Here is a 27581-nt window from a genome sequence, read left to right on the forward strand (position 1 = left end):
TTTAATTTCTCCGTCAAATCTGAATGAGATCCTTGCTGGGTAGAGTAATCTTGGTTGTAGGTTTTTCTCCTTCATCACTTTTAATATGTCCTGCCACTCCCTTCTGGCTTGCAGAGTTTCTGCTGAAAGATCAGCTGCTAACCTTATGGGGATTTCCTTATGTGTTATTTGTTGTTTTTCCCTTTGTTCTTTGTGTTTAATTTTTGATTGTTTCATTAATATGTGTCTTGGCGTGTTTCTCCTTGGATTTATCCTGTATGGGACTCTCTGTGCTTCCTGGGCTTGATTAACTATTTCCTTTGCCATATTAGGGAAGTTTTCAATTATAATCTCTTCAAATATATTCTCAGTCCCTTTCTTTTTCTCTTCTTCTTCTGGGACCCCTATAATTCGAATGTTGGTGCGTTTAATGTTGTCCCAGAGGTCTCTGAGACTGTCCTCAATTCTTTTGATTCTTTTTTCTTTATTCTGCTCTGCAGTAGTTATTTCCACTATTTTATATTCCAGGTCACTTATCCGTTCTTCTGCCTCAGTTATTCTGCTATTGATCCCTTGTAGAGAATTTTTAATTTCATTTATTGTGTTGTTCATCACTCTTTGTTTGCTCTTTAGTTCTTCTAGATCCTTGTTAAACGTTTCTTGTATTTTCTCCATTCTATTTCCAGTATTTTGGATCATCTTTACTATCATTATTCTGAATTCTTTTTCAGGTAGACTGCCTATTTCCTCTTCATTTGTTAGGTCTGGTGGGTTTTTGCCTTGCTCCTTCATCTGCTGTGTGTTTCTCCACCTTCTCATTTTGCTTAACGTACTGTGTTTTGGGTCTCCTTTTCGCAGGCCACAGGTTCATAGTTCCCGTTGTTTTTGGTGTCTGTCCCCAGTGGCTAAGGTTGGTTCATTGGGTTGTGTAGGCTTCCTGGTGGAGGGGACTAGTGCCTGTACCCTTGATAATCTTTAAAAATGTTTTTTCTTATGTTCCTTGCATTGTTTCTCAGAGCTTCTTCTCCCCATCTCCTCTTTTTTAAGAAAGAGTGAAAGGGAGGTAAGAGAGTGGGGAGGCTGGATTAAGTGTAGGTTTCATGAGGAACTGCCCCAGTCTTCTCAGGCAGGTAGCCTAAGCTACAAAGAGAAAAATGATAATTCATGTAATAAATCCATTTCTTTTAGCCCCTATTATGTGCCAGATATATTGCTGGGGAGCAGGGATAAAATAGTGAACATTATAGGCAGTCATTGGCCTCAGCTATGGAGTGAAAAGCAAAAAACAGATACTTTTAATAAAAATAAACATACCTAATAAAACAATAAATTAAATAGTCAAATAAATGGATATTTATAAATGCAAACTGTGATGGGCACTAGGAGAGTGTAAAAGGGAAATGCACTCAAGGGTGGCTCCTTTCATGCCGTGATGATATCTGAAGGAGGATGAGTAATTAAGCATTGGGTCAGGGGGTAACCTGGTTCCAACCAGAGTGTTAGCCGGCATGTGTGAAGGCCCTGGGGCCACAAAGAACTGTGTCTTCAGACACTGAAGGAGGTTCTGGGAGGTTGGGGTACCTGGGAGCAAGGGGGAGGGATGACCGGAGAGGATGAGCAGGCAGCTGAAGAAGACAGTTGTGACAGCTGTTAGGAGAGCAGTGCTTTTCATAGACAAGTTCAGATTGAGACGTGCTCTGGAGGTGCTGCAGATAAACTGCAGTGGGAGTTCAGAGGGAGGGCCATGTGGGAGAACCAGAGAGGTGTCTGGGTAGAGGGATTGGGGGCACAGAGGCACAGGTAAGGTAGTTCACGCTGTGTTCAGCAAACAGCCCTCGATCCAGTCCGACAAGAGTGCATGACGGGGGCAGTGGGAGGTGAGGCTAGAAAGGTAATTTGGAGTCAGAGTTTGGGGAGTTCGGCTGAGGAATGGTGACTTCATTTCCTAGGCGGTGGGGAGCCTCACGCACTGTAAGCACAGGCTGCAGATGCAGCCAGGCGGGAGGTGGGAGGACCCGAGAGGGGATGGGCAGGGCCTGGATGGGTTAGTCTGGTGGGATGAGTGGGAGAGAGCACACTGGAGAACTGTTGTGGGTGCAGAGTTAAGTGGACATGGTGAAGGCAGAAATAAGCCTGAGGTGCTCCAAACCCTTGACCCTGGAAAGACTGAAGGGCATTAAAAGACACTGGCAGCCCAGAGGGAGGAACAGGCCTAAGAGAGACAGGAGACTCCATCTGGGGCTGTCCAGACAGGCTCCATGAGAGTCACCCTGCTTCCCCAGCTCCTGAGCATGGTGCCTGGCAGGAGGATCCCCAGGGAGGCGGTTGTTGAGAGGGTTTATAGTTGGATGTTGTCTGTTGGCAAGTTAAATACAACAGAGAAGGTAACTGATGATAGAACCCAGAACGGAGCGGAAGGGAGGAGTCTACATTTTGGGAGTGAGAAAAGAGAACACTAGAAATACTGTGACACGAGTTCCTGAGAGGTTTGTCTGTTTTGACCTCCAGTGTCCCCCGTCCCACCCCAAGCCTGTTGTTGTTTGAAAAGCCACCATTTGATGAAGTCATTCCTTCTCCTTAAGATGTTCCTCTATTTGGGACTTGCTTGATGGTCCAGTGGTTAAGAATCCGCCTTCCAATGCAGGGGACACGGGTTCGAGCCCTGGTCTGGGAACTAAGCCTGTGCGCTGCAACTGCTGAGCACGTGGTCCACAACTAGTGAGAAGCCCGTCAGCCACAACAAGGAGCCCACACGCTGCAACTAAGACCCGACACAGCCAAAAATAAATAACTAAATATTTAATTTTTAAAGCTATTCCTCTATTCAAATGCAGATGTCCCTGGGAGGGGTCATATGTTAAGCCTTGTCAGCTCTTAATACGTTTGTCATGATTAGATGTTTTCCAAGTGATAGCATTCTGACAGCAGTTTCTTGCAGAACAAGACAGATGATGAGTATGTTTTGGTTGGGGGAGAAAGTTAAGAGACAGGTAAAAAGGTGGGGCAGGAAATAGAATTATCAAATGATCCAGAAATTCCACTTCTGGGTAAGTAAGAATTGGAAGCAGGGACTCAGATATTTGTACATCCCTGTTCATAACAGTGTTATTTATAATAGGCAGAAGGTAAAGGCAGCCCAAGTGTATTGAAGGATGAATGGATAAACAAAACATGGTATATAATACACACAACGGAATATTACTCAGCCTTAAAAAGGAAGGAAGGGACTTCACTGGTGGTCCAGTGGTTAAGAATCCTCCTTCCAGTGCAGGGGACATGGGTTCGATCCCTGGTCGGGGAACTAAGATCCCACATGCTGTGGGGCAACTAAGCCCATGTGCTCTAGAAGAAGCCCATATGCCAGAATGAAAGATCCTGCGTGCCACAACTAAGACCCGATGCAGTCAAATAAATAATTTTTTTTTTTTAAAAAGGAAGTTCTGACATGTTACAACATGGATGAACATTGAAGACATTATGCTAAGTGAAATATGCCTGTCACAAAAGTGATTCTGCTTCTATGAGGTACATAGAATAGTCAAAGTCATAGAGCCAGAAAGTAGTATGGTGGTTGCCAGGAGTTGGAGGGAGGGAAGATGGGGAGTTAAGAGTTTAATGAGGACAGAATTTCAATTTGGGAAGATGAAAAAGTTTTGGAAATGGATGACGGTGATGGTTGCACAACAATACAAATGTACTTAATGCCACTGAACTGTACACTTAAAAATGGTTAAAACAGTAAATTTTATGTTATGTTTATTTTGCCACCCCCAAATTTTTTTTAAAAAGTGAGGCAGGCCCAGGTGTTGGGGCCATGATGGGGTCCTGGCAGCAGAGACTGAAGGGGAGCTCTAAGCTCTTGGGTGCTGGGGGCAGAGTGACTAGAGGGGCGAGGGAGGTAGTGAAAATGGAGAGCCAGGCCAGGGCGGCTCCTCTTACCTCTGTACCTGCTGCTATTTCCTTCTTTGTTGTGTTTCTTTGCTTTGTTTCCTAGCTCTGATTAGCGCACTTCAAAGCGAGTTTGCAAAGTATGGATCTTTCAGGTAAAACGTGATGCTTTGAAATTTAAACCGATGTTGAATCAAAACACGTTTTTCTTAATTCTTTAGTATTTGTAATTTAAGTTATGCAGGCTTACTGTTTAAAAAATACTACAGAAATATATAAAATAAAAAGTAAATGTTCACCATTTCCCTTGTCGTGCCCTCAGCCCTCTTGTCCAACAGTAACTTCTATTAGAGTACCACCTAAATATATATATTTAGTCTAACAGTATGTCATTTCATACACACACACACATTTATTTATTACCCAGGTCTGCAAGTCCAAGCCCTTAAATAAACAAATAGGAACATATTTTCCCCTTCACTTGGCATTTAATGGTTAACAGTGATATAACATATGTAAGATTAAATTCAGTTTCTTTAAGGCCTCCTGAACAATCGTAGTCTTCTAAAATAAATACATATCTGTGTTACTGTTGTCCATACTGATGTTTAACAATGGTTTTAAATGTTTTCCCTCAAAATTTTTTACAAATTCAAATTCTATAGAGCAAATTGTCTTTTTCAAATGAAATATTTTTCCTTTGCACAAAATACAATATTAAGAGAAATTTTTTAAAGGGTGAAAAAAACCTATCTCCCTAACAGATTGATTGTTTCCATTGTTTTATATTTGATTTTAGTCATTATTCATATAAATACTTACTTTACTCAGCTGTAAATGTAGTGTAAGAGCCCGTGATTGGCATTGGGTGAGAGTGACTGGAGACAGCCGTCTCTGTAGAATTTAAAGCCCTTTTTATCCCTGCAGCAAGCGGGATCATCAGAAAGCCACAATTCCAGCCCTCTGTTTTGCTTCCTATAGAAATACCTTTGCCAAGCTGTGCTTTCATAGTATTCTTTTGCTTTTTTTTTTTTTTTAATGGATAAGAAACAGCCATAGGACGAATATTTCTATAAATTTGATAGTTACTGGTACAGTCAGTAAAGATCGTGGTACAAAATTTATCTTGGAGCCTAGTGCTGGAAAAAATGATCTTTCCTAGTAAGATAGTATGCTTCCACAGGTGAGTGTCCTAACCCCCCTACTAACCTTCGTGCCTTAGCTGTTGAAATGCTCAAAGCTAAGTTTATTCTCAGTTGCAGGAGCTTTACTAGCCCAGGTCAGTGATTCCCAACAGGGAGCAATTTTGCCCTTCAGAGGACATTTGGCGGTGTAGCATTTTGGTTGTCACAACTAGGCAAGGTAGGGTGTTGCTACCGGCATCTAGTCAGTAGGAGCCAGGGATGCTGCTAATGTCCTAGAAAGCATAAAACAGCCTCCTACAACAAAGAATTGTCCAGCCCCACCATTATTCACACCATTGCTGACCTACGTTTATGGAGTCAACTCACTCTTTCGAGTCTTTTTATTTATTTTATCATACCTGCTATACATGACTTTTTAATAAACTGCTTCAAATTAGTTTTTCAAATGGTAGCCTATAAATTATAAGTAAACTTCACTTTACATTTTGAGAGTTTGGAACGTCCCTGGTGGCTCAGTGGTTAAGAATCCGCCTGCCAATGCAGGGGACATGGGTTCGAGCCCCAGTCCGGGAAGATCCCACATGGAACGGAGCAACTAAGCCCGTGCGCCACAACTACTGAGCCTGCGCTCTAGAGTCCGTGTGCCACAACTACTGAAGCCCACGCGCCTAGAGCCCATGCTCGGCAACAAGAGAAGCCACTGCAGTGAGAAGCCCGCATACCACAAGGAAGAGTATCCCCTGCTTGCTGCAACTAGAGAAAGCCCACTCGCAGCAATGAAAACCCATCACAGCCAGAAATAAATTTATTTAAAAGAATTTTTTTGAAAGTTTCCCAAATGTGCATGGCTCCAGTAATTTTTTTTTTTTTTTTTTTTTTTTTTTTTTTTTTTTTTTGCGGTACGCGGGCCTCTCACTGTTGTGGCCTCTCCCGCCGTGGAGCACAGGCTCCGGACGCGCAGGCTCAGCAGCCATGGCTCACGGGCCCAGCCGCTCCGCGGCATGTGGGATCTTCCCGGACCGGGGCACGAACCCGTGTCCCCTGCATCGGCAGGCGGACTCTCAACCACTGCGCCACCAGGGAAGCCCTCCAGTAATTTTTTTATGACTGTAATTCCCTTTAATGGCCTTTGGTTTGGGTTCCCCATATTATGGAATGTTTGTACTGTTTTCTTTTCCTTTTAATTTTTATCTTTCCCTTCTTTATTTCTTAATATAACTGTTTTTCTTAACTTTGTTATAAGGAAGAAGTGTCTTATTCAAAGATACTTTCGAGGTTTGAATGTTTGGTTTTTTAAAAAACATTTATTTATTTATTTGGCTGCCCTGGGTCTTAGTTGCAGCACTCAGGATCTTCATTGCCACGTGTGGGAGGGATCTTTAGTTGCCGCATGCATGTGGGATCTTAGTTCCCTGACCAGGGATCCAACCCAGGCCCCCTGCATTGGGAGCACGGAGTCTTAACTGCTGGACCACCAGGGAAATCCCGAGGCTTGAATGTTTTTAATATCACTTCTCTGAGCTTTCACTTGTCTCTTCTGTGAAATGTGATTGTTAAAATTCCATATTTTCTTATAATTGTATTCATTCTGCTTATAATTGCCATATTTAAGATGGCTTTTAAAAACCAGTCAGTCTAGTTTGTGAGTGTTTGCTCTCCTGGGCCCTTGCTATCAGGGAGCTGCATTTTGCTGTTGATGCCATTTTTAATATTTAATTTCTTTTTCTGATTTTTTAATTTAACTGTAATTGCCACAGGAACCCGTGATAAGTAGAAAGAGCTTTGTGGTTTTGTTGCTTTAATTATTGGCGTCAGGTTTTTTTTTTTTAAGGTCTTATTTTTTAATTTTTTAATAAATTTATTTAGTTTACTTTTTGGCTGCGTTGGGTCTTCGTTGCTGCGCGCAGGCTTTCTCTAGTTGCGGCGAGTGGGGGCTACTCTTGGTTGCGAAATGCAGACTTCTCATTGTCGTGACTTCTCTCGTTGTGGAGCATGGGCTCTAGGCACACAGGCTTCAGTAGTTGTGGCACACGGGCTCAGTAGTTGTGGCTTGCGGGCTCTAGAGCACAGGCTCAGTAGTTTTGGTGCATGGGCTTAGTGGCTCTGTGGCATGTGGGATCTTCCTGGACCAGGGCTTGAACCTGTGTCCCCTGTATTGGCGGGCGGATTCTTAACCACTGCGCCACCAGGGAAGCCCTGGCGTCAGTTTCTTTTCAGACTATGTCTGTTGGTCTTTGAATCTACTGATTATGAAGTGAAGTCTGTATTTAGATACTTTGTTTCCATATTTGGTTATTGTTATTATAATATTCAAAGCAGAACTTGTATTTTTTACTCAGAGATCTCCTCTTTTTAAAATTTTTTATTGGAGTATAGATGATTTACAATGTTGTGTTAGTTTCAGGTGTACAGCAAAGTGAATCAGTTATACGTATATTCACTCTTTTTTTCTTTTTCTAATTAGCTACAAAATCATATTAAAATACTTCAAAATAACAGAAACATACATGGCAAACAATAAAAATAACATTCTTCTTCAGAACTCTAACATAATTATGATTTACCAAATAATTGTAATATAATACAAAGATAAGACTATAGATACACTTAATCATATGAGTCTGAACCATATGAAACTGCCATTCTCTACCTATAAAAATGACTTTTTCGGGCTTCCCTGGTGGCGCAGCGGTTGAGGGTCCGCCTGCCGATGCAGGGGACATGGGGTCGTGCCCCGGTCCGGGAGGATCCCACATGCCGTGGAATGGCTGGGCACGTGGGCCATGGCTGCTGGGCCTGTGCGTCCGGAGCCTGTGCTCTGCAGGGGGAGAGGCCATGGCAGTGAGAGGTCCGCGTACTGCGAAAAAAAAAAAATTTCATTATTCACTCTTTTTTAGATTCTTTTCCCATGTAGGCCATTACAGAGTATTGAGTAGAGTTCCCTGTGCTATAGAGTAGGTCCTTATTACTTATCTGTTTCATGTATATGTCAATCCCATTCTCCCAATTTATCCCTCCCCCACCCCTTTCCCCCCTGGTAACCACAAGTTTGTTTTCTACGTCTGTGATTTATTTCTGTTTGTAATAAATAAGTTCATTTGTATCATTTTTTTAGATTCCACATATAAGTGATATATGTCTTTGTGTGACTTACTTCACTCAGTATGACAATCTCTAGGTCCATCCATGTTGCTGCAAATCGCATTATTTTGTTCTTTTTATGGCTGAGTAATATTCCACTGTATATATGTACCACATCTTCTTTGTCCATTCCTCTGTCGATGGACATTTAGGTTGCTTCTATGTCCTCGCTATTGTCCATAGCGCTGCAATGAACAATGGGGTGCGTGTTTCTTTTCTTTTTTTTTGCAATTTGTTTTTGGTTCTTTTTTTTTTTTAAATATCTTTATTGGAGTATAATTGGTTTACAATGTTGTGTTAGTTTCTGTTGTACAACAAAGTGAATCAGCTATATGTGTACATATATCCCCATATCCGCTCCCTCTTGAGCCTCCCTCCCATCCTTCCTATCCCACCCCTCTAGGTCATCACAAAGCACCGAGCTGATCTCCCTGTGCTATGCGGCTGCTTCCCACTAGCCATCCATTTTACATTTGGTAGTGTATATATGTCAGTGTTGCTCTCTCACTTCGTCCCAGCTTACCCTTCCCCCACTGTGTCCTCAAGTCCATTCTCTACATCTGCATCTTTATTCTTGCCCTGCCACTAGGCTCCAGTACTGTGTTTTTAGATTCCATGTACGTGCATTAGCATACGGTATTTATTTTTCCCTTTCTGACTTACTTCACTTTGTATGACAGACTCTAGGTCCATCTACCTCATTACAAATAACAATTTCGTTCCTTTTTATGGCTGAGTAATATTCCATTGTATATATGTGCCACATCTTTATCCATTCATCTGTTGATGGACATGTAGGTTGTTACCATGTCTTGGCTATTGTGAATAGTGCTGCTAGGAACATAGGGGTGCATGTATCTTTTCAAATTATGATTTTCTCCAGACATACACCCAGGAGTGGGATTGCTGGATTACATGGTAGCTCTGTTTTTAGTTTTCTTACGGAACCTCCATACTGTTCTCCATAGTGGCTGTACCAATTTACATTCCCACCAATGGTGTAGGAGGGTTCCCCTTTCTCCACACCCTCTCCAGCATTTATTGTTTGTAGATTTTTTGATGATGGCCATTCTGACTGGTGTGAGGGGTGATACCTCATGTAGTTTTGATTTGCATTTCTCTAATAATTAGTGATGTTGAGCATCTTTTCATGTGCTTTTTGGCTGTCTGAATGTCTTCTTTGGAGAAATGTCTATTTAGATCTTCCACCCATTTTTTGTTTGGGCTGTTTGTTTTAGAACTTGTATTTTTATGTGTATTTTTTTTTCATTTGTGTCTCTAGCAGGCATGGAAACATAATGTTGTTTGTTTTTATATACTCTTCTCAGGGTTTTTTTAAATTAAGTTTTTAGAGAGTTAATAGATTCACATACATGCAGTTGTAAGAAATAATAGAAAGATTCTGTGTATACCCTTTACCCATTTTCTCCAGTAGTAACATCTTGCAGAGTTAAAGTAGGTATCACAACCAGGCAGTCAGCACTGATACAGTCAAGCTTTAGAATGCTTCCAGTTTCCATCACTACAGGGATCCCTCATGCTGCACTTCTGTAACCAAACCCACTTCCCTCCCATCCCCACCCCCTCCTTATATCTGGCAATCACTAATTTGTTCTTCATTTTATAATTTTATCATTTCAAGAATGTTATGTAGGAATAGACTGGATGTAATCTCTTGGGATTGGCTTTTTTTCCTCTTTCTTCTTTTTTTTTAATTGAAGTATAATCGGCATATAATATTACACTAGTTTCAGATGTATAGCATAGTGATTTGACATTTATATACTTTACAACTTGATCACCTCAATAAATCTAGTAATCTAGTAACTGTCTGTCACCCTACAAAGTTATTGCAATATTTTTGACTATAATTCCCTGTGCTGTACATGACATCCCCATGACTTATTTATTTTATAACTGGAAGTTTGTACCTCTTAATCACCTTCACCTATTTTGCCCAACACCCTCTTAGACTGACTTTTTTTCACTCAGTGTAATTCTCTGGCAGTTAACCCAGGTTTTTGCATGTATCAGTAGTTCATTGCTTTTTTATCTTGCTAAGTAGTATTCCATGGTACGGATGCACCACAGTTTGATTAACCATTCACCTGAAGGATATTTGGGTTGTTTCCAGTTATCAGCTGCTATGAATAAAGCTGCTATAAATGTGTGTAGATTTTTGCTTGAACGTAAGTCTTCACTTCTCTGGGATAACTGGCCAGTAGAACAATTGCTGGGTTTTACGGTTGCATATCAGAAACTGTCAAGCTGTTGTCCAGAGTGGTGGTACCATTTAAAATTCCCACCTGCCAGTGTATGAGTGATCCAGTTTTTCTGCATCCTCAAAATTGGGTGGGCTGAGGAGGGCTGGAGCCGGGTGAGGAGAGAAGTGAGCCTGCTGCGCCCACGACTTGGACCCCAGGCTGGTCTCCCGTCTCCCAGGGAGTGGTGGGAACTGCCAGACTGTTTTCTACAGCAGCTGTACCATTTTGCATTCCCATCACCTGTGCACCAGGTTCCAGTTTCAGCAGATTGGAGCCATGTGGCACACAGGGTCTTGGTGCTCCGGTGGGTGTCAGGCCTGAGCCTCTGAGGTGGGAGACCGAGTTCAGGACATTGGACCAACAGAGACCTCCTGAAACCATGTAATAGCAATCAATGAGAGCTCTCCCAGAGATCTCCCACTCAACACTAAGACCCAGCTCCATTCAACGACCAGCAAGCTCCAGTGCTGGACACCCCATGCCAAACAACTAGCAAGACAGAAACACAGCTCCACCTATTAGCAGGGACGCTGCCTAAAATCATAACTTCACAGACACCCCAAAACATACCACCAGACTCAGTCCTGCCCAACAGAAAGACAAGATCCAGCCTCATCCACCAGAACACAGGCACCAGTCTCCTCCACCAGGAAGCCTACAGAACCCACTGAGCCAACCTTAGCCACTGGGGCAGACACCAAACACAACAGGAACTGCAAACCTGCAGCCTGTGAAAAGGAGACCCCAAACACAGTAAGATAAGCAAAATGATAAGACAGAGAAATAGGCAGCAGATGAAGGAGAAGAGTAAAAACCCACCAGACCAAACAAATGAAGAGGAAATAGGCATTCTACCTGAAAAAGAACTCAGAGTAATGATAGTGAACATGATCCAAAATCTTGGAAATAGAATGGAGAAAATACAAGAAACGTTTAACAAGGACCTAGAAGAATTAAAGAGCAAACAAACGAACAACACAATAGATGAAATTAAAAAATCTCTAGAAGGAATCAATAGAAGAATAGCTGAGGCTGAAGAGCGGATAAGTGACCTGGAAGATAAAATAGTGGAAATAACTACCACAGAGCAGAATAAAGAAAAAAGAATGAAAAGAATTGAGGACAGTCTCAGAGACCTCTGCAACAGCATTAACTGCATCAGCATTCGAATTATAGGGGTCCCAGAAGAAGAAGTGAAAAAGAAAGGGACTGAGAAAATATTTGAATAGATAATAGTCAAAAAGTTCCCTAACATGGAATAGGAAATAGTCAGTCAAGTCCAGGAAGTGCAGAGAGTCCCATACAGGATAAATCCAAGGAGAAACACACCAAGACACATATTAACCAAACTATCAAAAACTAAATACAGAGAAAAAATATTAAAAGTAGTAAGGGAAAAGCAACAAATAACATACAAGGGAATCCCCATAGGTTAACAGCTGATCTTTCAGCAGAAACTCTGCAAGCCAGAAGGGAGTGGCAGGACATATTTAAAGTGATGAACAGGAAAAGCCTACAACCAAGATTACTCTACACAGCAAGGATCTCATTCAGATTTGACAGAGAAATTAAAACCTTTACAGACAAGCAAAAGCTAAGAGAATTCAGCACCACCAAACCAGCTTTACAGCAAATGCTAAAGGAACTTCTCTAGGCAGGAAACACAAGAGAAAGAAAAGACCTACAAAAACAAACTCAAAGCAATTAAGAAAATGGTAATAGGAACATACATAACGATAATTGCCTTAAATGTAAATGGATTAAATGCTCCGCCAAAAGACGGACTGGCTGAATGGATACAAAAACAAGACCCGTATATATGCTGTCTACAGAGACTCACTTCAGACCTAGACACACATACAGACTGAAAATGAGGAGATGGAAAAAGGTATTTCATGCAAATGGAAATCAGAAGAAAGCTGGAGTAGCAATTCTCATATCAGACAAAATAGACTTTAAAATAAAGACTTTTACAAGAAAAAAAGGACACTACATAATGATCAAGGGATCAATCCAAGAAGAAGATATAACAACTGTGAATATTTATGCACCCAACATAGGAGCACCTCAATACATAAGGGAAATGCTAACAGCCATAAAAGGGGAAATCGACAGTAACACAGTAATAGTAGGAGATTTTAACACCCCACTTTCACCAATGGACAGATCATCCAAAATGAAAATAAATAAGGAAACACAAGCTTTAAATTACACATTAAACAAGATGGACTTAATTGATATTTATAGGACATTCTATCCAAAAACAACAGAATACACTTTCTTCTCAAGTGCTCATGGAACATTCTCCAGGATGATCATATCTTGGGTTACAAATCAAGCCTTGGTAAATTTAAGAAAATTGAAATCGTATCAAGTATATTTTCCAATCACAGCGCTCTGAGACTAGATATCAGTTAGATGAAAAAAACTGTAAAAAATACAAACACATGGAGGCTAAACAATATGCTACTAAATAACCAAGAGATCACTAAAGAAATGAAAAAATACCTAGAAACAAATGACAATGAAAACAGTATGACCCAAAACCTATGGATGTAGCAAAAGCAGTTCTAAGAGGGAAGTTTATAGCAGTACAATCCTACCTCAAGAAACAAGTAAAATCTCAAATAAACAACCTAAAAACCTACAGCAATTAGAGAAAGAAGAACGAAAAAAACCCCAAAGTTAGCAGAAGGAAAGAAATCATAAATATCAGATCAGAACTATATGAAAAAGAAATGAAGGAAACAATAGCAAAGATTAATAAAACTAAAACCTGTTTCTTCGAGAGATAAACAAAATTGATAAACCATTAGCTAGACTCATCAAGAAAAAGAAGGAGAAGACTGAAATCAGTAAAATTAGAAATGAAAAAGAAGTAACAACTGACACTGCAGAAATACAAAGGATCATGAGAGATTACTACAAGCAACTGTATGCCAATAAAATGGACAACGTGGAAGAAATGGACAAATTCTTAGAAAAGCACAACCTTCTGAGACTGAACCAGGAAGAAATGGAAAATATAAACAGACCAATCACAAGCACTGAAATTGAAACTGTGATTAAAAATCTTCCAACAAACAAATGCCCAGGACCAGATGGCTATTTCTATTAAACATTTAGAGAAGCGCTAACACCTATCCTTCTCAAACTCGTCCAAAGTATAGCAGAGGGAGGAACACTCCCAAACTCATTCTACGAGGCCACCATCACGCTGATACCAAAACCAGACAAAGATACTATAAAAAAAGAAAATTAAAGACCAATATCTCTGATAAACATAGATGCAAAAATCCTCAACAAAATACTAGCAAACAGAATCCAAGAGCACATTAAAAGGATCATACACCGTGATGAAGTGGGTTTTATCCCAAGAATGCAAAGATTCTTCAATATACGCAAATCAATCCATGTAATATACCATATTAACAAATTGAAGGATAAAAATGATATGACGATCTCAATAGATGCAAAAAAAGCTTTCAACAAAATTCAACACCCATTTATGATAAAAACCCTCCAGAAAGTAAGCATAAAGGGAACTTACCTCAACATAATAAAGACCATATATGACAAACCCACAGCCGACATCGTTCTCAATGGTGAAAAGCTGAAACCATTTCCACTAAGACCAGGAACAAGACAAGGTTGCCCACTCTCACCTATTATTCAACATAGTTTTGGAAGTTTTCACCATAGCAATCAGAGAAGAAAAAGAAATAAAAGGAATCCACATCGGAAAAGAAGAAGTAAAACTGTCACTGTTTGGAGATGACATGATAGTGTACATAGAGAATCCTAAAGATGCTACCAGAAAACTACTAGAGCTAATCAATGAATTTGGTAAAGTAGCAGGATACAAAATTAATGCACAGGTATCTCTTTCATTCCTATACACTAAAGATGAAAAATCTGAAAGAGAAATTAAGGAAACACTCACATTTACCACTGCAACAAAAAGGATAAAATATCTAGGAATAAACCTACCTAAGGAGACAAAAGACCTGTACTCAGAAAACTATAAGACACTGATGAAAGAAATCAAAGATGACACAAACAGATCGAGAGATATACTGTGTTCCTGGATTGGAAGAACCAACATTGGGAAAATGACTATACCACCCAAAGCAATCTACAGATTCAATGCAATCCCTATCAAACTACCAATGGTATTTTTCACAGAACTAGAACAAAAAATTGCACAATTTGTATGGAAACACAAAAGACCCCGAATAGCCAAAGCAATCTTGAGAAAGAAAAATGGAGCTGGAGAAATCAGGCTTGCTGACTTAAGACTGTACTACAAAGCTACAGTAATCAAGACAGTATGGTACTGGCACAAAAACAGAAGTATAGATCAATGGAACAGGATAGAAAGCCCAGAGATAAACCCCCGCACATATGGTCACCTTATATTTGATAAAGGAGGCAAGAATATACAATGGAGAAAAGACAGCCTCTTCAATAAGTGGTGCTGGGAAAACGGGACAGCTACATGTAAAAGAATGAAATTAGAACACTCCCTAACACCATACGCAAAAATAAACTCAAAATGGCCTAAGTGTAAGGCCAGACACCATCAAACTCTTAGAGGAAAACAGGCAGAACACTTTATGATATAAATCACAGCAAGATCCTTTTTGACCCACCTCCTAGAAAAATGGAAATAAAAACAAAAATAAACAAATGGGACCTAATGAAACTTAGAAGCTTTTGCACAGCAAAGGAAACCATAAACAAGATGAAATGAGGACCCTCAGAATGGGAGAAAATATTTGCAAATGAAGCAACTGACAAAGGATTAATCTCCAAAATATACAAGCAGCTCAATATCAAAAAAACAAACAGTACAACCAGAAATGAGCAAAAGACCTAAATAGACATTTCTCCAAAGAAGACTTACAGATTGCCAACAGACACATGAAAGGATGGTCAACGTCAGTGATCATTAGAGAAATGCAAATCAAAAGTACCATGAGGTATCACCTCACACTGGTCAGAATGGCCATCATCAAAAAATATACAAACAATAAATGCTGTAGGGGGTGTGGAGAAAAGGAAACCCTTTTGCACTGTTGATGGGAATGAAAATTGATACAGCGACTATGGAGAACAGTATGGAGATTCCTTAAAAAACTAAAAATAGAACTACCATACGACCCAGCAATCCTACTCCTGGACATATACCCTGAGAAAACCGTAATTCAAAAAGAGTCATGTACCACAATGTTCATTACAGCACCATTTACAATAGACAGGGCATGGAAGCAACCTAAGTGTCCATCGACTGATGAATGGATAAAGAAGATGTGGCACATGTATGCAGTGGAATACTACTCAGCCATAAAAAGAAATGAAATTGAGTTATTTGTAGTGAGGTGGATGGACCTAGAGTCTTCATACAGTGTGAAGTAAGTCAGAAAGAGAAAAACAAATACCGTATGCTAACACATATATATGGAATCTAAAAAAAACAAATGGTTCTGATGAACCTTGGGGCAGGACAGGAATAAAGACGCAGACATAGAGAATGGACTTGAGGACACGGGGAGGGGGAAGGGTAAGCTGGGACGAAGTGGAGAGTGGCATGGACACGTATACACTACCAAATGTAAAATAGATAGCTGGTGGGAAGCAGCTGCATAGCACAGGGAGACCAGCTTGGTGCTTTGTGTCCACCTAGAGGGGTGGGCTAGGGAGGGTGAGAGGGAGATGCAAGATGGAGGGGATAGGCGGATATATGTATACATATAGCTGATTCACTTTGTTATACAGCAGAAACTAACACACCATTGTAAAGCAATTATACTCCAATAAAGATGTTTAAAAAAAAAATAAAAGTCAAGGGCACCATGCCTAATAGACTAAATCTCTGGCAATAAAAATTTGAAAACAAAACAAAGAAAAAAATTGGGTGGTGTCAGTATTTTTTCTTTTAGCCATTCTGATGGGTGTGTAGAGCTATCTGATTGTTGTTTTAATTTGTATTTCCCTAATGGTTGATGATTAGGAACATTTTTTCATATGCTTATTTGCCATCGTGTCTCTTTTGGTGAAATGACACTTGCCTACTTTGTGTATGTTTGAAATTCTTCACAATGAAATGCTAAAACATTAATCTCTTTAAATCCGTTTATGTTGTTTTTGGTTTTAGTTTCTTTTACTACATCTACTGATCTGTTTTGGTCACAAGTATGCAGTCATACTGTGTCTGTAATTGAAAACTTGAGGAGAGCTAGTTTCTGTTGAGATCTCTCACCCTCCTTTTGCCATCTGAAATTGGTTACTGTTTTACTTTTTTCTGTAAAGAAATGTTCTGGAATTTTTGTGGTCAGTACAAAAAAGGAAAAACCTATTTCTGACCTAATACTAAATATGTCGTTTTATGTAGGACCACTTGAGTCTTTATAAAACCACCTCAGTGCTGTTTACTATTAAGACACTAATATGTTTAATTTCTTTACCCAGTTTGAATATCATAGTTCTCTGTTGTTTTCAACCATTCATTGGTTTATTCAACAAATATTTGAGTGTCAGCTGTGTGAGGGCACAGTGCTAGGCGCTGGGAATAAAATCGTGAGTCCACCTCCAAATAAAAAACAAACCTAGTGTTGTCTTGGGCAGCACAGGTACCCAAATGGGAACCTTACTGAGAAGGTCAACATGGCCTCTGAACAAGGATGACGTGCAAATTCATGAAGGGTACTGTATTTGAAGAACAAACAAAAAGGAAATCCGCCCACCAAGTCCCCACTCTCTAAAGATGTCAGGGGGCCCTGGCACTGTGCAGAGGGAGGCCCTGAAGGTGGAGGGAGCCTGGGACACTGGAGGGCCTGCAGGAGGCCTGGGCGGGGCTGCTGGGGAGGAGCTGAGCACAAAGAGCTGTAACCATGAAGCGCTACTCATTGTGTTTCACGACCCCCTCTGTGTGACCTTGGTCTTTCTAAGTTTAAATGTCAGCTAGTTTTTATAATGCTAACTTATTAATGTTTTCTGTAGAATTTTAACCTTTTTATTTTGGAGATTCTTATTTTATTGTGAAATATATACAGCTAAAATTTTTCTGTGATCTGCCTATTCATCCCTCCCACCCTTAACCCCTGGCAACCTTTTTACTGTCTCCATAATTTTCTCTTTTCCAGAATGTCGTATCATTGGAATCATGCAGTATGTTGCCTTTTAGATTGATTTCTTTCACTTAGTAATATGCATGTAAGGTTTCTCCAGGTCTTTTCATGACTTGATAGCTCATTTCTTCTTAGTGCTGAATAATATTCATTGTGTGGATGTACCACACTTCATTTATCCATTATTATTGTTCACTTACAAGCAATATCTTAGTTGCTTCCGAGTTTTGGCAATTACGAATAAAGCTGCCATAAATGTCCACGTGCAAGTTTTTGTGTGGACATAAGTTTTTAACTCCTTTGAATAAATACCAAGGAGGGCTATTGCTGGATCATATGGTAAAAGTATGCAGCCAGGACATGGAAGCAACCTAAGCATCCATTGACAGATGAATGGATGAAGAAGATGTGGCACATATATACAGTGGAATATTACTCAGCCATAAAAAGAAACGAAATTGAGTTATTTGTAGTGAGGTGGATGGACCTAGAGACTGTCATACAGAGTGAACTCAGAGAAAAACAAATACCATATGCTAACACATATTTATGGAATCTAAAAAAAGAAAAAAGTTCTGAAGAACCTAGGGGCAGGACAGGAATAAAGACGCAGACATAGAGAATGGACTTGAGGACACGGGGAGGGGGAAGGGTGAGCTGGGACGAAGTGAGAGAGTGGCATGGACATATATACACTACCAAATGTAAAACAGATAGCTAGTGGGAAGCAGCTGCATAGCACAGGGAGATCAACTTGGTGCTTTGTGTCCACCTAGAGGGGTGGGCTAGGGAGGGTGGGAGGGAGACGCAAGAGGGAGGAGATGTGGGGATATATGTATACATATAGCTGATTCACTTTGTTATACAGCAGAAACTAACACACCATTGTAAAGCAATTATACTCCAATAAAGATGTTAAAAAAAAATAGAGTATGTTTAGTTTTGTAAGGAACTGACAAACTCTCTTCCAAAGTGGCTGTACCATTTTTCATTCCCATCAGCAATGACTGAGCGTTCCTATTGCTCCACATCCTCACCAGCATTTGGTGTTGTCAGTGTTTTGGATTTTGACCATTCTAATAGGTGTATGCTGGTATCTTATTGTTGTTTTAATTTGCATTTCCCTAATGACATAGGATGTTGAACATCTTTTTATGTGCTTTTTTGCCATCTGTATATCTTCTTTGGTGAGTTGTCTGTTTAGGTCTTCTGCCCATTTTTGATTGAGTTGTTCATTTTCTTATTGATGAGCTTTAAGAGTTCTTTGTATATGTTAGATAACAGTCCTTTATCAGAAATGTCTAATGAAAATATTTTCTTCCAGCTTTTGGCTTGTCTTCTCATTCTCTTGTGGGGGGTCACTATTTTTATTTATAAAATTATTTTTTCTGCCACGTGTGCTTTTTCCTTGTGGAATATAGAAAATACATTTTGGTCCAGTATTTTACTTTTCTCATGTATCAATATGTATCTTCTTGGTTTTGAGTTTTTGTCTCTTTATTTTTACTAATTCAAAAAAGTTTATTGAACACATGTCATATTCAGCCCCTCTCTCTGGGATACAGACTCAGGATGCAAATTAGGATAAAACATATGCCTGTGTAGACATCAAACTTGTATCATTCAAGCAAAATTATATGAAGTTTGCTTTATTTTTTTTTAATTTTTTAATTTTTATTTTTTTTGCGGTACACGGGCCTCACTGTCGTGGCCTCTCCTGTTGCAGAGCACAGGCTCCAGACGCGCAGGCTCAGCGGCCATGGCTCACGGGCCCAGCCGCTCCGCCCCATGTGGGATCTTCCCGGACCGGGGCACGAACCCGTGTCCCCTGCATCGGCAGGCGGACTCTCAACCACTGCGCCACCAGTGAAGCCCGGAATTTGCTTTATTTTTACCCTTCTTCTCTTCCTCCCATCACTTACCTCTTTACAATAATAATAGTAACTTTAACATTGTAGAATTTCTATCTTTCTTATATCATTATAATGGCATATATAATTTATTGCTTATTTCAGCCATACAGATTCTTAATACTTCTTCTCTATAATTAGACTGATCTTAATAAATAGATAAATATTTTACTTTCCCTTTTCAGTGTCAAGGGAAAAGAAGTATTCTCTGCAACTAGCAAACTTCCTTACTCCTTTAGAAAAATCACAAAATGCTATGTATGTCAGACAGGCATTTCTCTGGTTCCTCTTGTTTCCTTGCCCCTTGTTTTCCTTAGCTTCCTGGAGTCTGGATTTATACAGAGGTGGATTGGTGGTGATTCCTGGGGTAGCTGGGGAGCCCTGTGCACCGGTTTTGGTGAACAGCTGGAAGTGAGGCATTTCTCAGAACTTTTAAGTCTCATGAAATTTCAAAACAGATTTGAAGGGTTGCCAGCTTTTATTTTGACATGTTAAAGACTTCAGGGGGGAGAAATGATCATTTGTTACTACCACGATTTCTTTTAAAGAATATATAGTATGTGTATGATCTCAGACAACGGAACATTTTTTGTAACGAGGAGCTGTAGCTGTCTCACACTGACACATACTCACTCTCATTTTCCTGTGGACCAGCAGCAGGCCCCTCCCGGGCAGCCACCCTCCGTAGGCTGGTGTGTGGGGAGCACTGCTTGGGTTGCTTAAAGCCTCTTTTCCAGTGTGGCCCCAGCAAGGCCCGCCTAGAGCCATTCCTCCCGTGTGTGACTTGTCCTGGGGGTGACATCACGCCTAGCTGGCTTCCTTCCCTAAAGGTCAGATGCAGGCTTTCAGGCCATTCTCCAGATCAGCCGGTTGGTGTGGGTGCTCGGAGAGTTTGTGCCTATTGTAACCAAAGTAGCACACAATTTAGGAAAGCCAGTCTTGGTCCAAGGACAGCAATGTAGTCTACGGGCACATAAAGAGCTTTGGGAGGCCGCCCACTATTGCTGACTTTTATTAGAATAGCTTTTGATTTGACTGTCTTTCTTTTCTTTTTTTTTTTTTTTTTTTTTTTGTGGTACGCGGGCCTCTCACTGCTGTGGCCTCTCCCGTTGCGGAGCACAGGCTCCGGACGCGCAGGCTCAGCGGCCATGGCTCACGGGCCCAGCCGCTCTGCGGCACGTGGGATCTTCCCGGACCGGGGCACAAACCCATGTCCCCTGCATCGGCATGCAGACTCCCAACCACTGCACCACCAGAGGAGCCCTTGACTGTCTTTCTTTATTCCATCCTGCGTCACATTCTGTTGAGCAATCCTGACTGTCATCTTTCCCTTTCAGCGGTTTTGCGAGTGGCTGGTTCCCTGCAGAGGAGCACAGAAGTGATGAAGGCCATGCAGAGTCTGGTGAAGATCCCAGAAATCCAGGCCACCATGCGGGAGCTGTCCAAAGAGATGATGAAGGTGCCCTGGGGCCACCCTGTGTCCTGTTCCAAAGCGCTAAGAGTCAGCAAGCGGCAGGGGCTGTAGGGCCGGGGCTGGGCAGGAGTAGACAGGCCACTGTTGCCAGACAGAAATGATTTTGAGGACAGAGGAGCAGCTGTTAACATTGGTTGAAACTGTCTGAGCTGAGCGTGGCAGAGGCTGGGTCAGATTGCCAGGGTGTTCCTTAGAAGAAGCGAGAGTATACCCAGAGCTCTAGGGGAGGTGGGAGACCCAGGAAGCAACTGCGTGGGATTCGGCGACCTAGGATTTATGGGTTCTGACATGAACAAGGAAACAGAAAGAAACCCAGGTTCCTCTGTTTGTCCCAGGGGAGTGTTGGCAAAGCTGGCAAGGGAGGTTTCAAGACCAGGGACGGGCAAACTTTTTTTGTAAAGGGCTGGGTAGTAAATGTAGTTTCTACCTTGTGGGCCATACGTCTCTGTTGTAACTACTCAGCTCTACCTGTAGCATGAAAGCAGCCGTAGATCACGTGTAAACAAACGGTCATGACTGGGTTCCTATAAAACTTTATTTATGAAAGTAGGCAGTGGCTTGGGTTTGGTCTGCAGGCTGTCGTTGGCTGACCCCGTCTTAGACTAGAAAAGGAAACTGAGAACCAAACAGAAAGCAGTAAACACCTAGTGCCCCGGGATCAGGGCCGGGCAGGGACCTGTCCTGGTGGCCTTCAGATGGGGGACAGGGTGTAGTTACTGAGCCCCCACCTGCCAGTGGTGCAGCACACATGCTCTCCTAGAAAGTCCTCCCAGCCACCTTGGGAGGTAGGGATTTTTTTCCCCATTTTATACAGGAGTAGGAAACTGAGTCTTCAAGTTGCCAGGTAACTTATCTGAGTGACTTTGGTAGGAGGTGACAGATCTGGGGTTGGAGCACAGATGCCTGAGCTGCCTCAGAGGACATGGTGATAAGAGGTGCCTCATCAGGTGCTGTTTCACACTTTGAACCCGTGGCCTGAGAGCCCAGACGGTACACCTCAAATTCTTGTTTGCAGCTTGTGCAGAGAAGCTGCCTCCCTTCCTCCTAGGGAATTTTATGTATGAACTTGAGTTCTAAACAGGGCTCTAGGGCATGGGAGAGGGGAACTGGAGAAGAAAATTGATAGAAAAGAAAGGCAACATAAAAAGGCCAGAGCCCAGGTCTTTGGAATGAGAAATCCTTGGGCAGTCATCAGGAGGGCACCAGGTCAGCGGGGTCTGTCCTTTACAAGTGGCGTGTGGATGTCTCATCGCCCAGGTTGTGATGCCTGTCCATCTAGCACTGGGCAACAAGGTAATTCTGAAATGACTTCAGGCCTGCTCACTCTGACTTACGTAGCCACCAGGATCTGAGGGGCGGAGTCTTTTTTTAGAATCTGGGATCTTTTCCACAAAAGTTTCTGAATACTGAGCATAGTATAGATTTGGAGGAGGGCCTGCATGTAGTAGATAGTAAATATTTCCTGAATTCATCAAGGGTGCATCTCCAGGTGCAAACTGAAGCCTCTGGCGGGGTCCCAGCGTGTCGAGGGCAACGACATGATCTCAGTCATTCCATTTGTCCCCAGACCCTGGCCTGGCGTGTGGCACAGGGCATACATTTGACAAATGTTTGCTGGTTGGATGAATGTGTAAGTGAATGGCCACTTGTCCCTCCAGGATGTGGAGGGCTGTTAGTCAGTCTGCCCTAGGCTCTTTTAACTGGGATGGTGAGTACGTATTGAGCCTCTTTTCCACTAGCCTCCAGCACTAAGATCCATTCACCCAGGCCACAGGGCTCCACTTGTATCCTTGAATGTGAATTTGTTCCTTTTGGTTGGGAGCGAAAGGTCTGAGCACGGGCAGAATATGGAACTAGCTAGATTCATGCCATTAAGAGTCACTTGAGTGGTCTGACAGCAGGACAGGCAGGAGAGAGGGCTTGCTTTAAATCTGATACCATCAGCATGGTCAGTGAGAGTCATGCCCTGGCTGAGTGCAGGAGAGCCAGGGCTGGAGCTGCCAGACGTGACCTTGCGCTCGCATGACACTGCTCATTCAGGAAGACCGCAGGGTCTGCTTGTGTTGGCTGGTGTTGGAGAGCAGTTTTCTCGTGCCCGCAGTGGCGCTGTGCTCTTGAGAACGAAGGAGGCTGACTGGCTGGCTTCAGGCTACCAGGCACAGGGCTTCCAGTAGGGAATGTGGAAGGCACTGCCTTGTTGGGCCCCGAAACACTGTCTTATCAGTTCTCTCAGGCTTCGGTGAATTGGTTGATCCTTGCCAGGACCCTGCAGGCCCTGGGCCAGCAGCTATAACTTGGATGTGCTGAAGTACAGGCCTTTTCGGGGTTCCGTGGAGCCCCACCTCGCTCTTGGTATTTGTTATCATAGTGTCTACTGTGACTCCAGCCAGTTTTCATACTGTATTTCAACTCCTGCACGCATAGATTTGCAACGTCAGGGCAAATGCTTCCCGGGACAGCACCCTCTCATCTCTGCAAGTTGTTCCCCACGTGCTGCGTTACCGTCTGAGTTACTTTGTGAAGCTCTGCTGATAGAGGCACCCCCCTCCAACCTTGGTACTAAATTTGGAGAGCAATTTCCCTTTGGCTTTTTGCTTCCTCCAGAGAGGGCAGACAGCATGCGGTGTTGCCTGCAGCCAGCTGTCTGTGGCTTAGCTCTTGAAAGCGTGGACAGGACTTGGAGACACCAGAGCTCGGTTGATGCTGGGCCCATAGGGGCGCCTGCTGGGAATGGATTTAACAGTTGCGGGGGCTTCCCTGGTGGCGCAGTGGTTAAGAATCCGCCTGCCAATGCAGGGGACATGGGTTCGAGCCCTGGTCCGGGAAGATCCCACATGCCGCGGAGCAACTAAGCTCACGTGCCACAACTACTGAGCCTGTGCTCTAGAGCCCGCGAGCCACAACTACTGAGCCTGTGTGCCACAACTACTGAGCCTGCGTGCCTAGAGCCCGTGCTCCGCAACGAGAAGCCACTGCCATGAGAAGCCCGCGCACCACAACGAAGAGTAGCCCCCGCTTGCTGCAACTAGAGAAGGCCCGCGTGCAGCAATGAAGACCCAACGCAGCCAAAAATAAAAAATAAATAAATAAATTTATAAAAAAGAATAAAACAGTTGTGGGAAGTGACATGGTTTATTCTGTGTTTAGGCTGGGATCATAGAAGAGATGTTAGAGGACACTTTTGAAAGCATGGATGATCAAGAAGAAATGGAAGAAGCAGCAGAAATGGAAATTGACAAAATTCTGTTTGAAATCACCGCAGGTATGACCCAAGATCCTTCCTCTTTCCCCTCTCCTTTTATGGCCGTTCTTCTTGCATCCGCAAGATTAACTAGTAGCTTTTTCTTTAGATTATGACTCCCTTCTACATTTGTTATTTTAGATTAGAACCAAAGTTCTAACAATCAAAATCCTTAGTTATTATGACTTTCATATCATTAGAAGTTGGTGTTTGCACACATTTGTCATAGTGAGCAAAACCCCACCCAAACAGCTGTTTTATTGCCCCTTTTCTGTTTCTTGTCAAACTGAACCAGGTATGGAGGACAGAGAAAATGAGGGACCACTTGCTTAAGCTGATGTTTTGTTGATCTGCCTGCTGTCTCTTTACAGGGGCCTTGGGCAAAGCACCTAGTAAGGTGACCGACGCCCTCCCAGAGCCTGAACTTGCAGGAGCGATGGCTGCATCAGAAGATGAGGAGGAGGAAGAGGCCCTGGAGGCCATGCAGTCCCGTCTGGCCACACTCCGCAGCTAGGGCCGCCCAGCCAGGCCCGCAGGCTCTCCTCCGGCCCTGTCACCGGGCGCGCACTCCTTGAAGCCTCCGCCGTTTTCTGTATCTCTTGCACTACACCTCTGGGTGAGGCACTGCGTTCTGGAGAATGTTCTCTGCTAATCTCTCTTCACTCTCTGCAGAGGTTTGGGGATCTCAATGGAATTGTTTTGAGAGGCAGTGTAATAAATGCATCATTTTCAGGGGAATAAACAGAAGTATCTTTTGGGGGATGAGGGCAAAGAAGTGTGTCTTCTCACGAAGCACTTCGGAGAATAGAGTCGATTGCCTGAATGTTGAGGACTCTGTATATTTTTTTTTGGTCTGTAAAACACTATATAAATGGATTTTAATAAATTTCTGCTTTAACATTTGGTCTCATTGTAGATTGTTGGGTGCAATGAACTTTCAAGGTGTTTGCTGTCCCAAATTATTTTATATGTTGGCCTTGGAAAGAGGAGGTGCTATAGCAGGGCACATGGGATTCAGAAGCTCAGCTGAAAGGGCTTCTGCTCTGTGGACCCTGTGCTCCCCAGCCTTCACAGATGTGCTGTGCGAGCTACTCTTCTGCTTTTTGTCATCTGTGTAAGCAAAAGTATCCTTGGGGATTGTGACCCCTTGTCTTGTTGGCTGGGGAACTATATCATGTGTGTCCTGAGGGGTGTGTGTGTGTCTGTAGCTTTCCTCCCTTTCCTTCCCATTGCAAGTTGCAGACAGCTGTGAGATTAGGCCTCTTTCACCCTCTGATTGCCTTTCCCTGCGTTAAGCTGACTGTCTTGGATATATGGGATATGGGCGTACATATCAGTGCTTTCTCAAAGCCAGGAGCTGACGGGTGAAAGAGGCATGGTGTGGTCATGCATTGTCAACAACTCACACATTTCTAAGTTATATTTTGAAATAATTCAGCAGTAGCAATTTATATTTGTGTGGGCCTGACAGTTTACAAAGCTGTTTAACATGTGTAATCATTCAGTCTTTACAAATTAGGAAAAGAGCTCATCTTGCTGAAGTGACATGTCCTAAATCACAGTCACGACGTGGCAGAACTGGGGTTCAACCCAGGTCCAAGTCTCGTGTGCCCCAACCACTCTCTCCCGGGTTGGTTTTGTAGATTGTATGGAGAAACCCAAGTGTATCTGATGTGCTGCAGCGAGGGCCTTCTAGTCTCATCCTGCAAAATGGGAGTCTTCAATCCAGGGGACCGTCCTATTGCTCTTGATTTCATCTTTAGGATACAGTTTGTTATTTAAGTAAACATTATTTTTCAGAGAAGTTTTAGGTTCAGAGCACAACTGAGCAGAAAATAGAGTTCCCATGTACACCTCTGGCCCTGACACAGGCACCATCTCCCACTTGTATGTACTGACATCTCACACCCCGCAAGTACATTTGCTCCTGGAATCATACAGTACGTAGCCCTTTCACATTGGCTTCTTACACTTAGTAATATGCATGTAAGTTTCCTCCATGTCTTTTCACGGCTTGACAGGCCATTTCTTTTTAGTGCTAAATAATGTTCCATTGCCCGCATGCACCACACGATCCACTCACCTACGGAAGGACGTCTGGGTTGCTTCAAAGCTTTGGCAATTATGAATAAAGCCATCAATGTCTGTGTGCACGTCTTTGTGTAGACATGCATTTCAACTATTTAGGCGAATACCAAGGAGCACAGTTGCTGGATCTTATGGTAAGAGTATGTCTAGTTTTGTAAAAAACTGACAGTTTTCCTAAGTGGCTGTATCGTTTTGCATTCCCGCCAGCAATGATGAGCGTTCCGGTTGCTCCACACCCTCACGAGCATTTGGTGGTGTGTTTTGGATTTTGACTATATCCTAATAAGTGTGTAACAGTATCTCGTTTTAATTTGCATTTCCCTGATGATATGTGATGTTGGACATCTCTTTATGTGTTTTTCTGCCATATGTATATATTCTTTGGTGAGGTATCTGTTTAGAACGTTTGCCCATTTTTAATTGGGTTGTTTCTTATTGCTGAGTTTTAAGACTTCTTTGTATACTGTGGATAATAGTGCTTTATCAGAAATACATTTTGCAAACATTTCCTCCCAATCTGTGGCTTGTTTTCTTATTCTCTTCACATTGTTTTTCACAGAGCAGTTTTTAATATTAATGAAGTCCATCTTACCAATTATTTATTTCATGATAGTGCCTTTGATATTGGATCTTAAAAGTCATTGCCATACCCAAGGTCACCTGGAGTTTCTATGTTATTTTGTTAGTAGTCTTATAGTTTTGCATTTTACATTTAGGTCTGTGATCTGTATTAATTCTTGTAAAGCATGTAACGTCTGTGTCTAGATTTATTTCTTTGCATGTGGATGTCCAGTTATTCCAGCACCATTTGTTGAAAAGACTATCTTTGCTGCAGAATACTGCCCTCACTGCTTCATCAGAGATCAGTTGACTATATTTATGTGGGCCTATTTTGGGGCTCTCTATTCTGTTCCATTGATGTATTTGCTTATTTTTTTGCCAGTACCAAATTGTCTTGATTATTGCAGCTTAATAGTAAGTCTTGAAGTCAGGTAGCATCAGTCCTCCAACTTTGTTCTTCTCCAATAGTGTTGTCTATTCTGGGTCTCTTGCCTCTCTCTATAAACTTCAGAATTCATCTGTCAATATCCACAAAACTTGCTGGGATTCTGACTGGGACTGCTTTGAATCTGTAAGTCAAGTTGAGAGGAACTGACATATTGAGAGGATATAGTTTTACGATCGCATTTATCTGGCTAATTTATTCACAGAATGATTTTGGAATTAAGGAATGCTCATAACCCCTGAGCATTTTTGTCCTTATGTGGATAATCAGTGTTTATCCAGGTGCGTGGATGGGCAGAATAATGACAAGCACTCT

At 42.2% G+C, this 27581-nt stretch overlaps 1 protein-coding gene across 1 annotated transcript in view; it reads left to right on the forward strand.

Moving 5' to 3' along the window:
- The window catches only part of CHMP3 (charged multivesicular body protein 3), an 81983-nt gene extending 56908 nt beyond the window's left edge, over positions 1-25075 (forward strand). The window contains exons 4-6 of the mRNA XM_079940488.1: positions 20795-20916; positions 24079-24193; positions 24544-25075. Of these exons, the coding sequence (XP_079796614.1) occupies positions 20795-20916; positions 24079-24193; positions 24544-24686 (380 nt within the window). The 3' untranslated portion in view covers positions 24687-25075. The remainder of the gene's footprint in view (positions 1-20794; positions 20917-24078; positions 24194-24543) is intronic.
- The last annotated feature ends 2506 nt before the right edge of the window (positions 25076-27581 follow it).

The sequence above is a fragment of the Stenella coeruleoalba genome, assembly GCF_951394435.1.
Source record: "Stenella coeruleoalba genome assembly, chromosome: 13".
Lineage (NCBI taxonomy): Eukaryota > Metazoa > Chordata > Mammalia > Artiodactyla > Delphinidae > Stenella > Stenella coeruleoalba.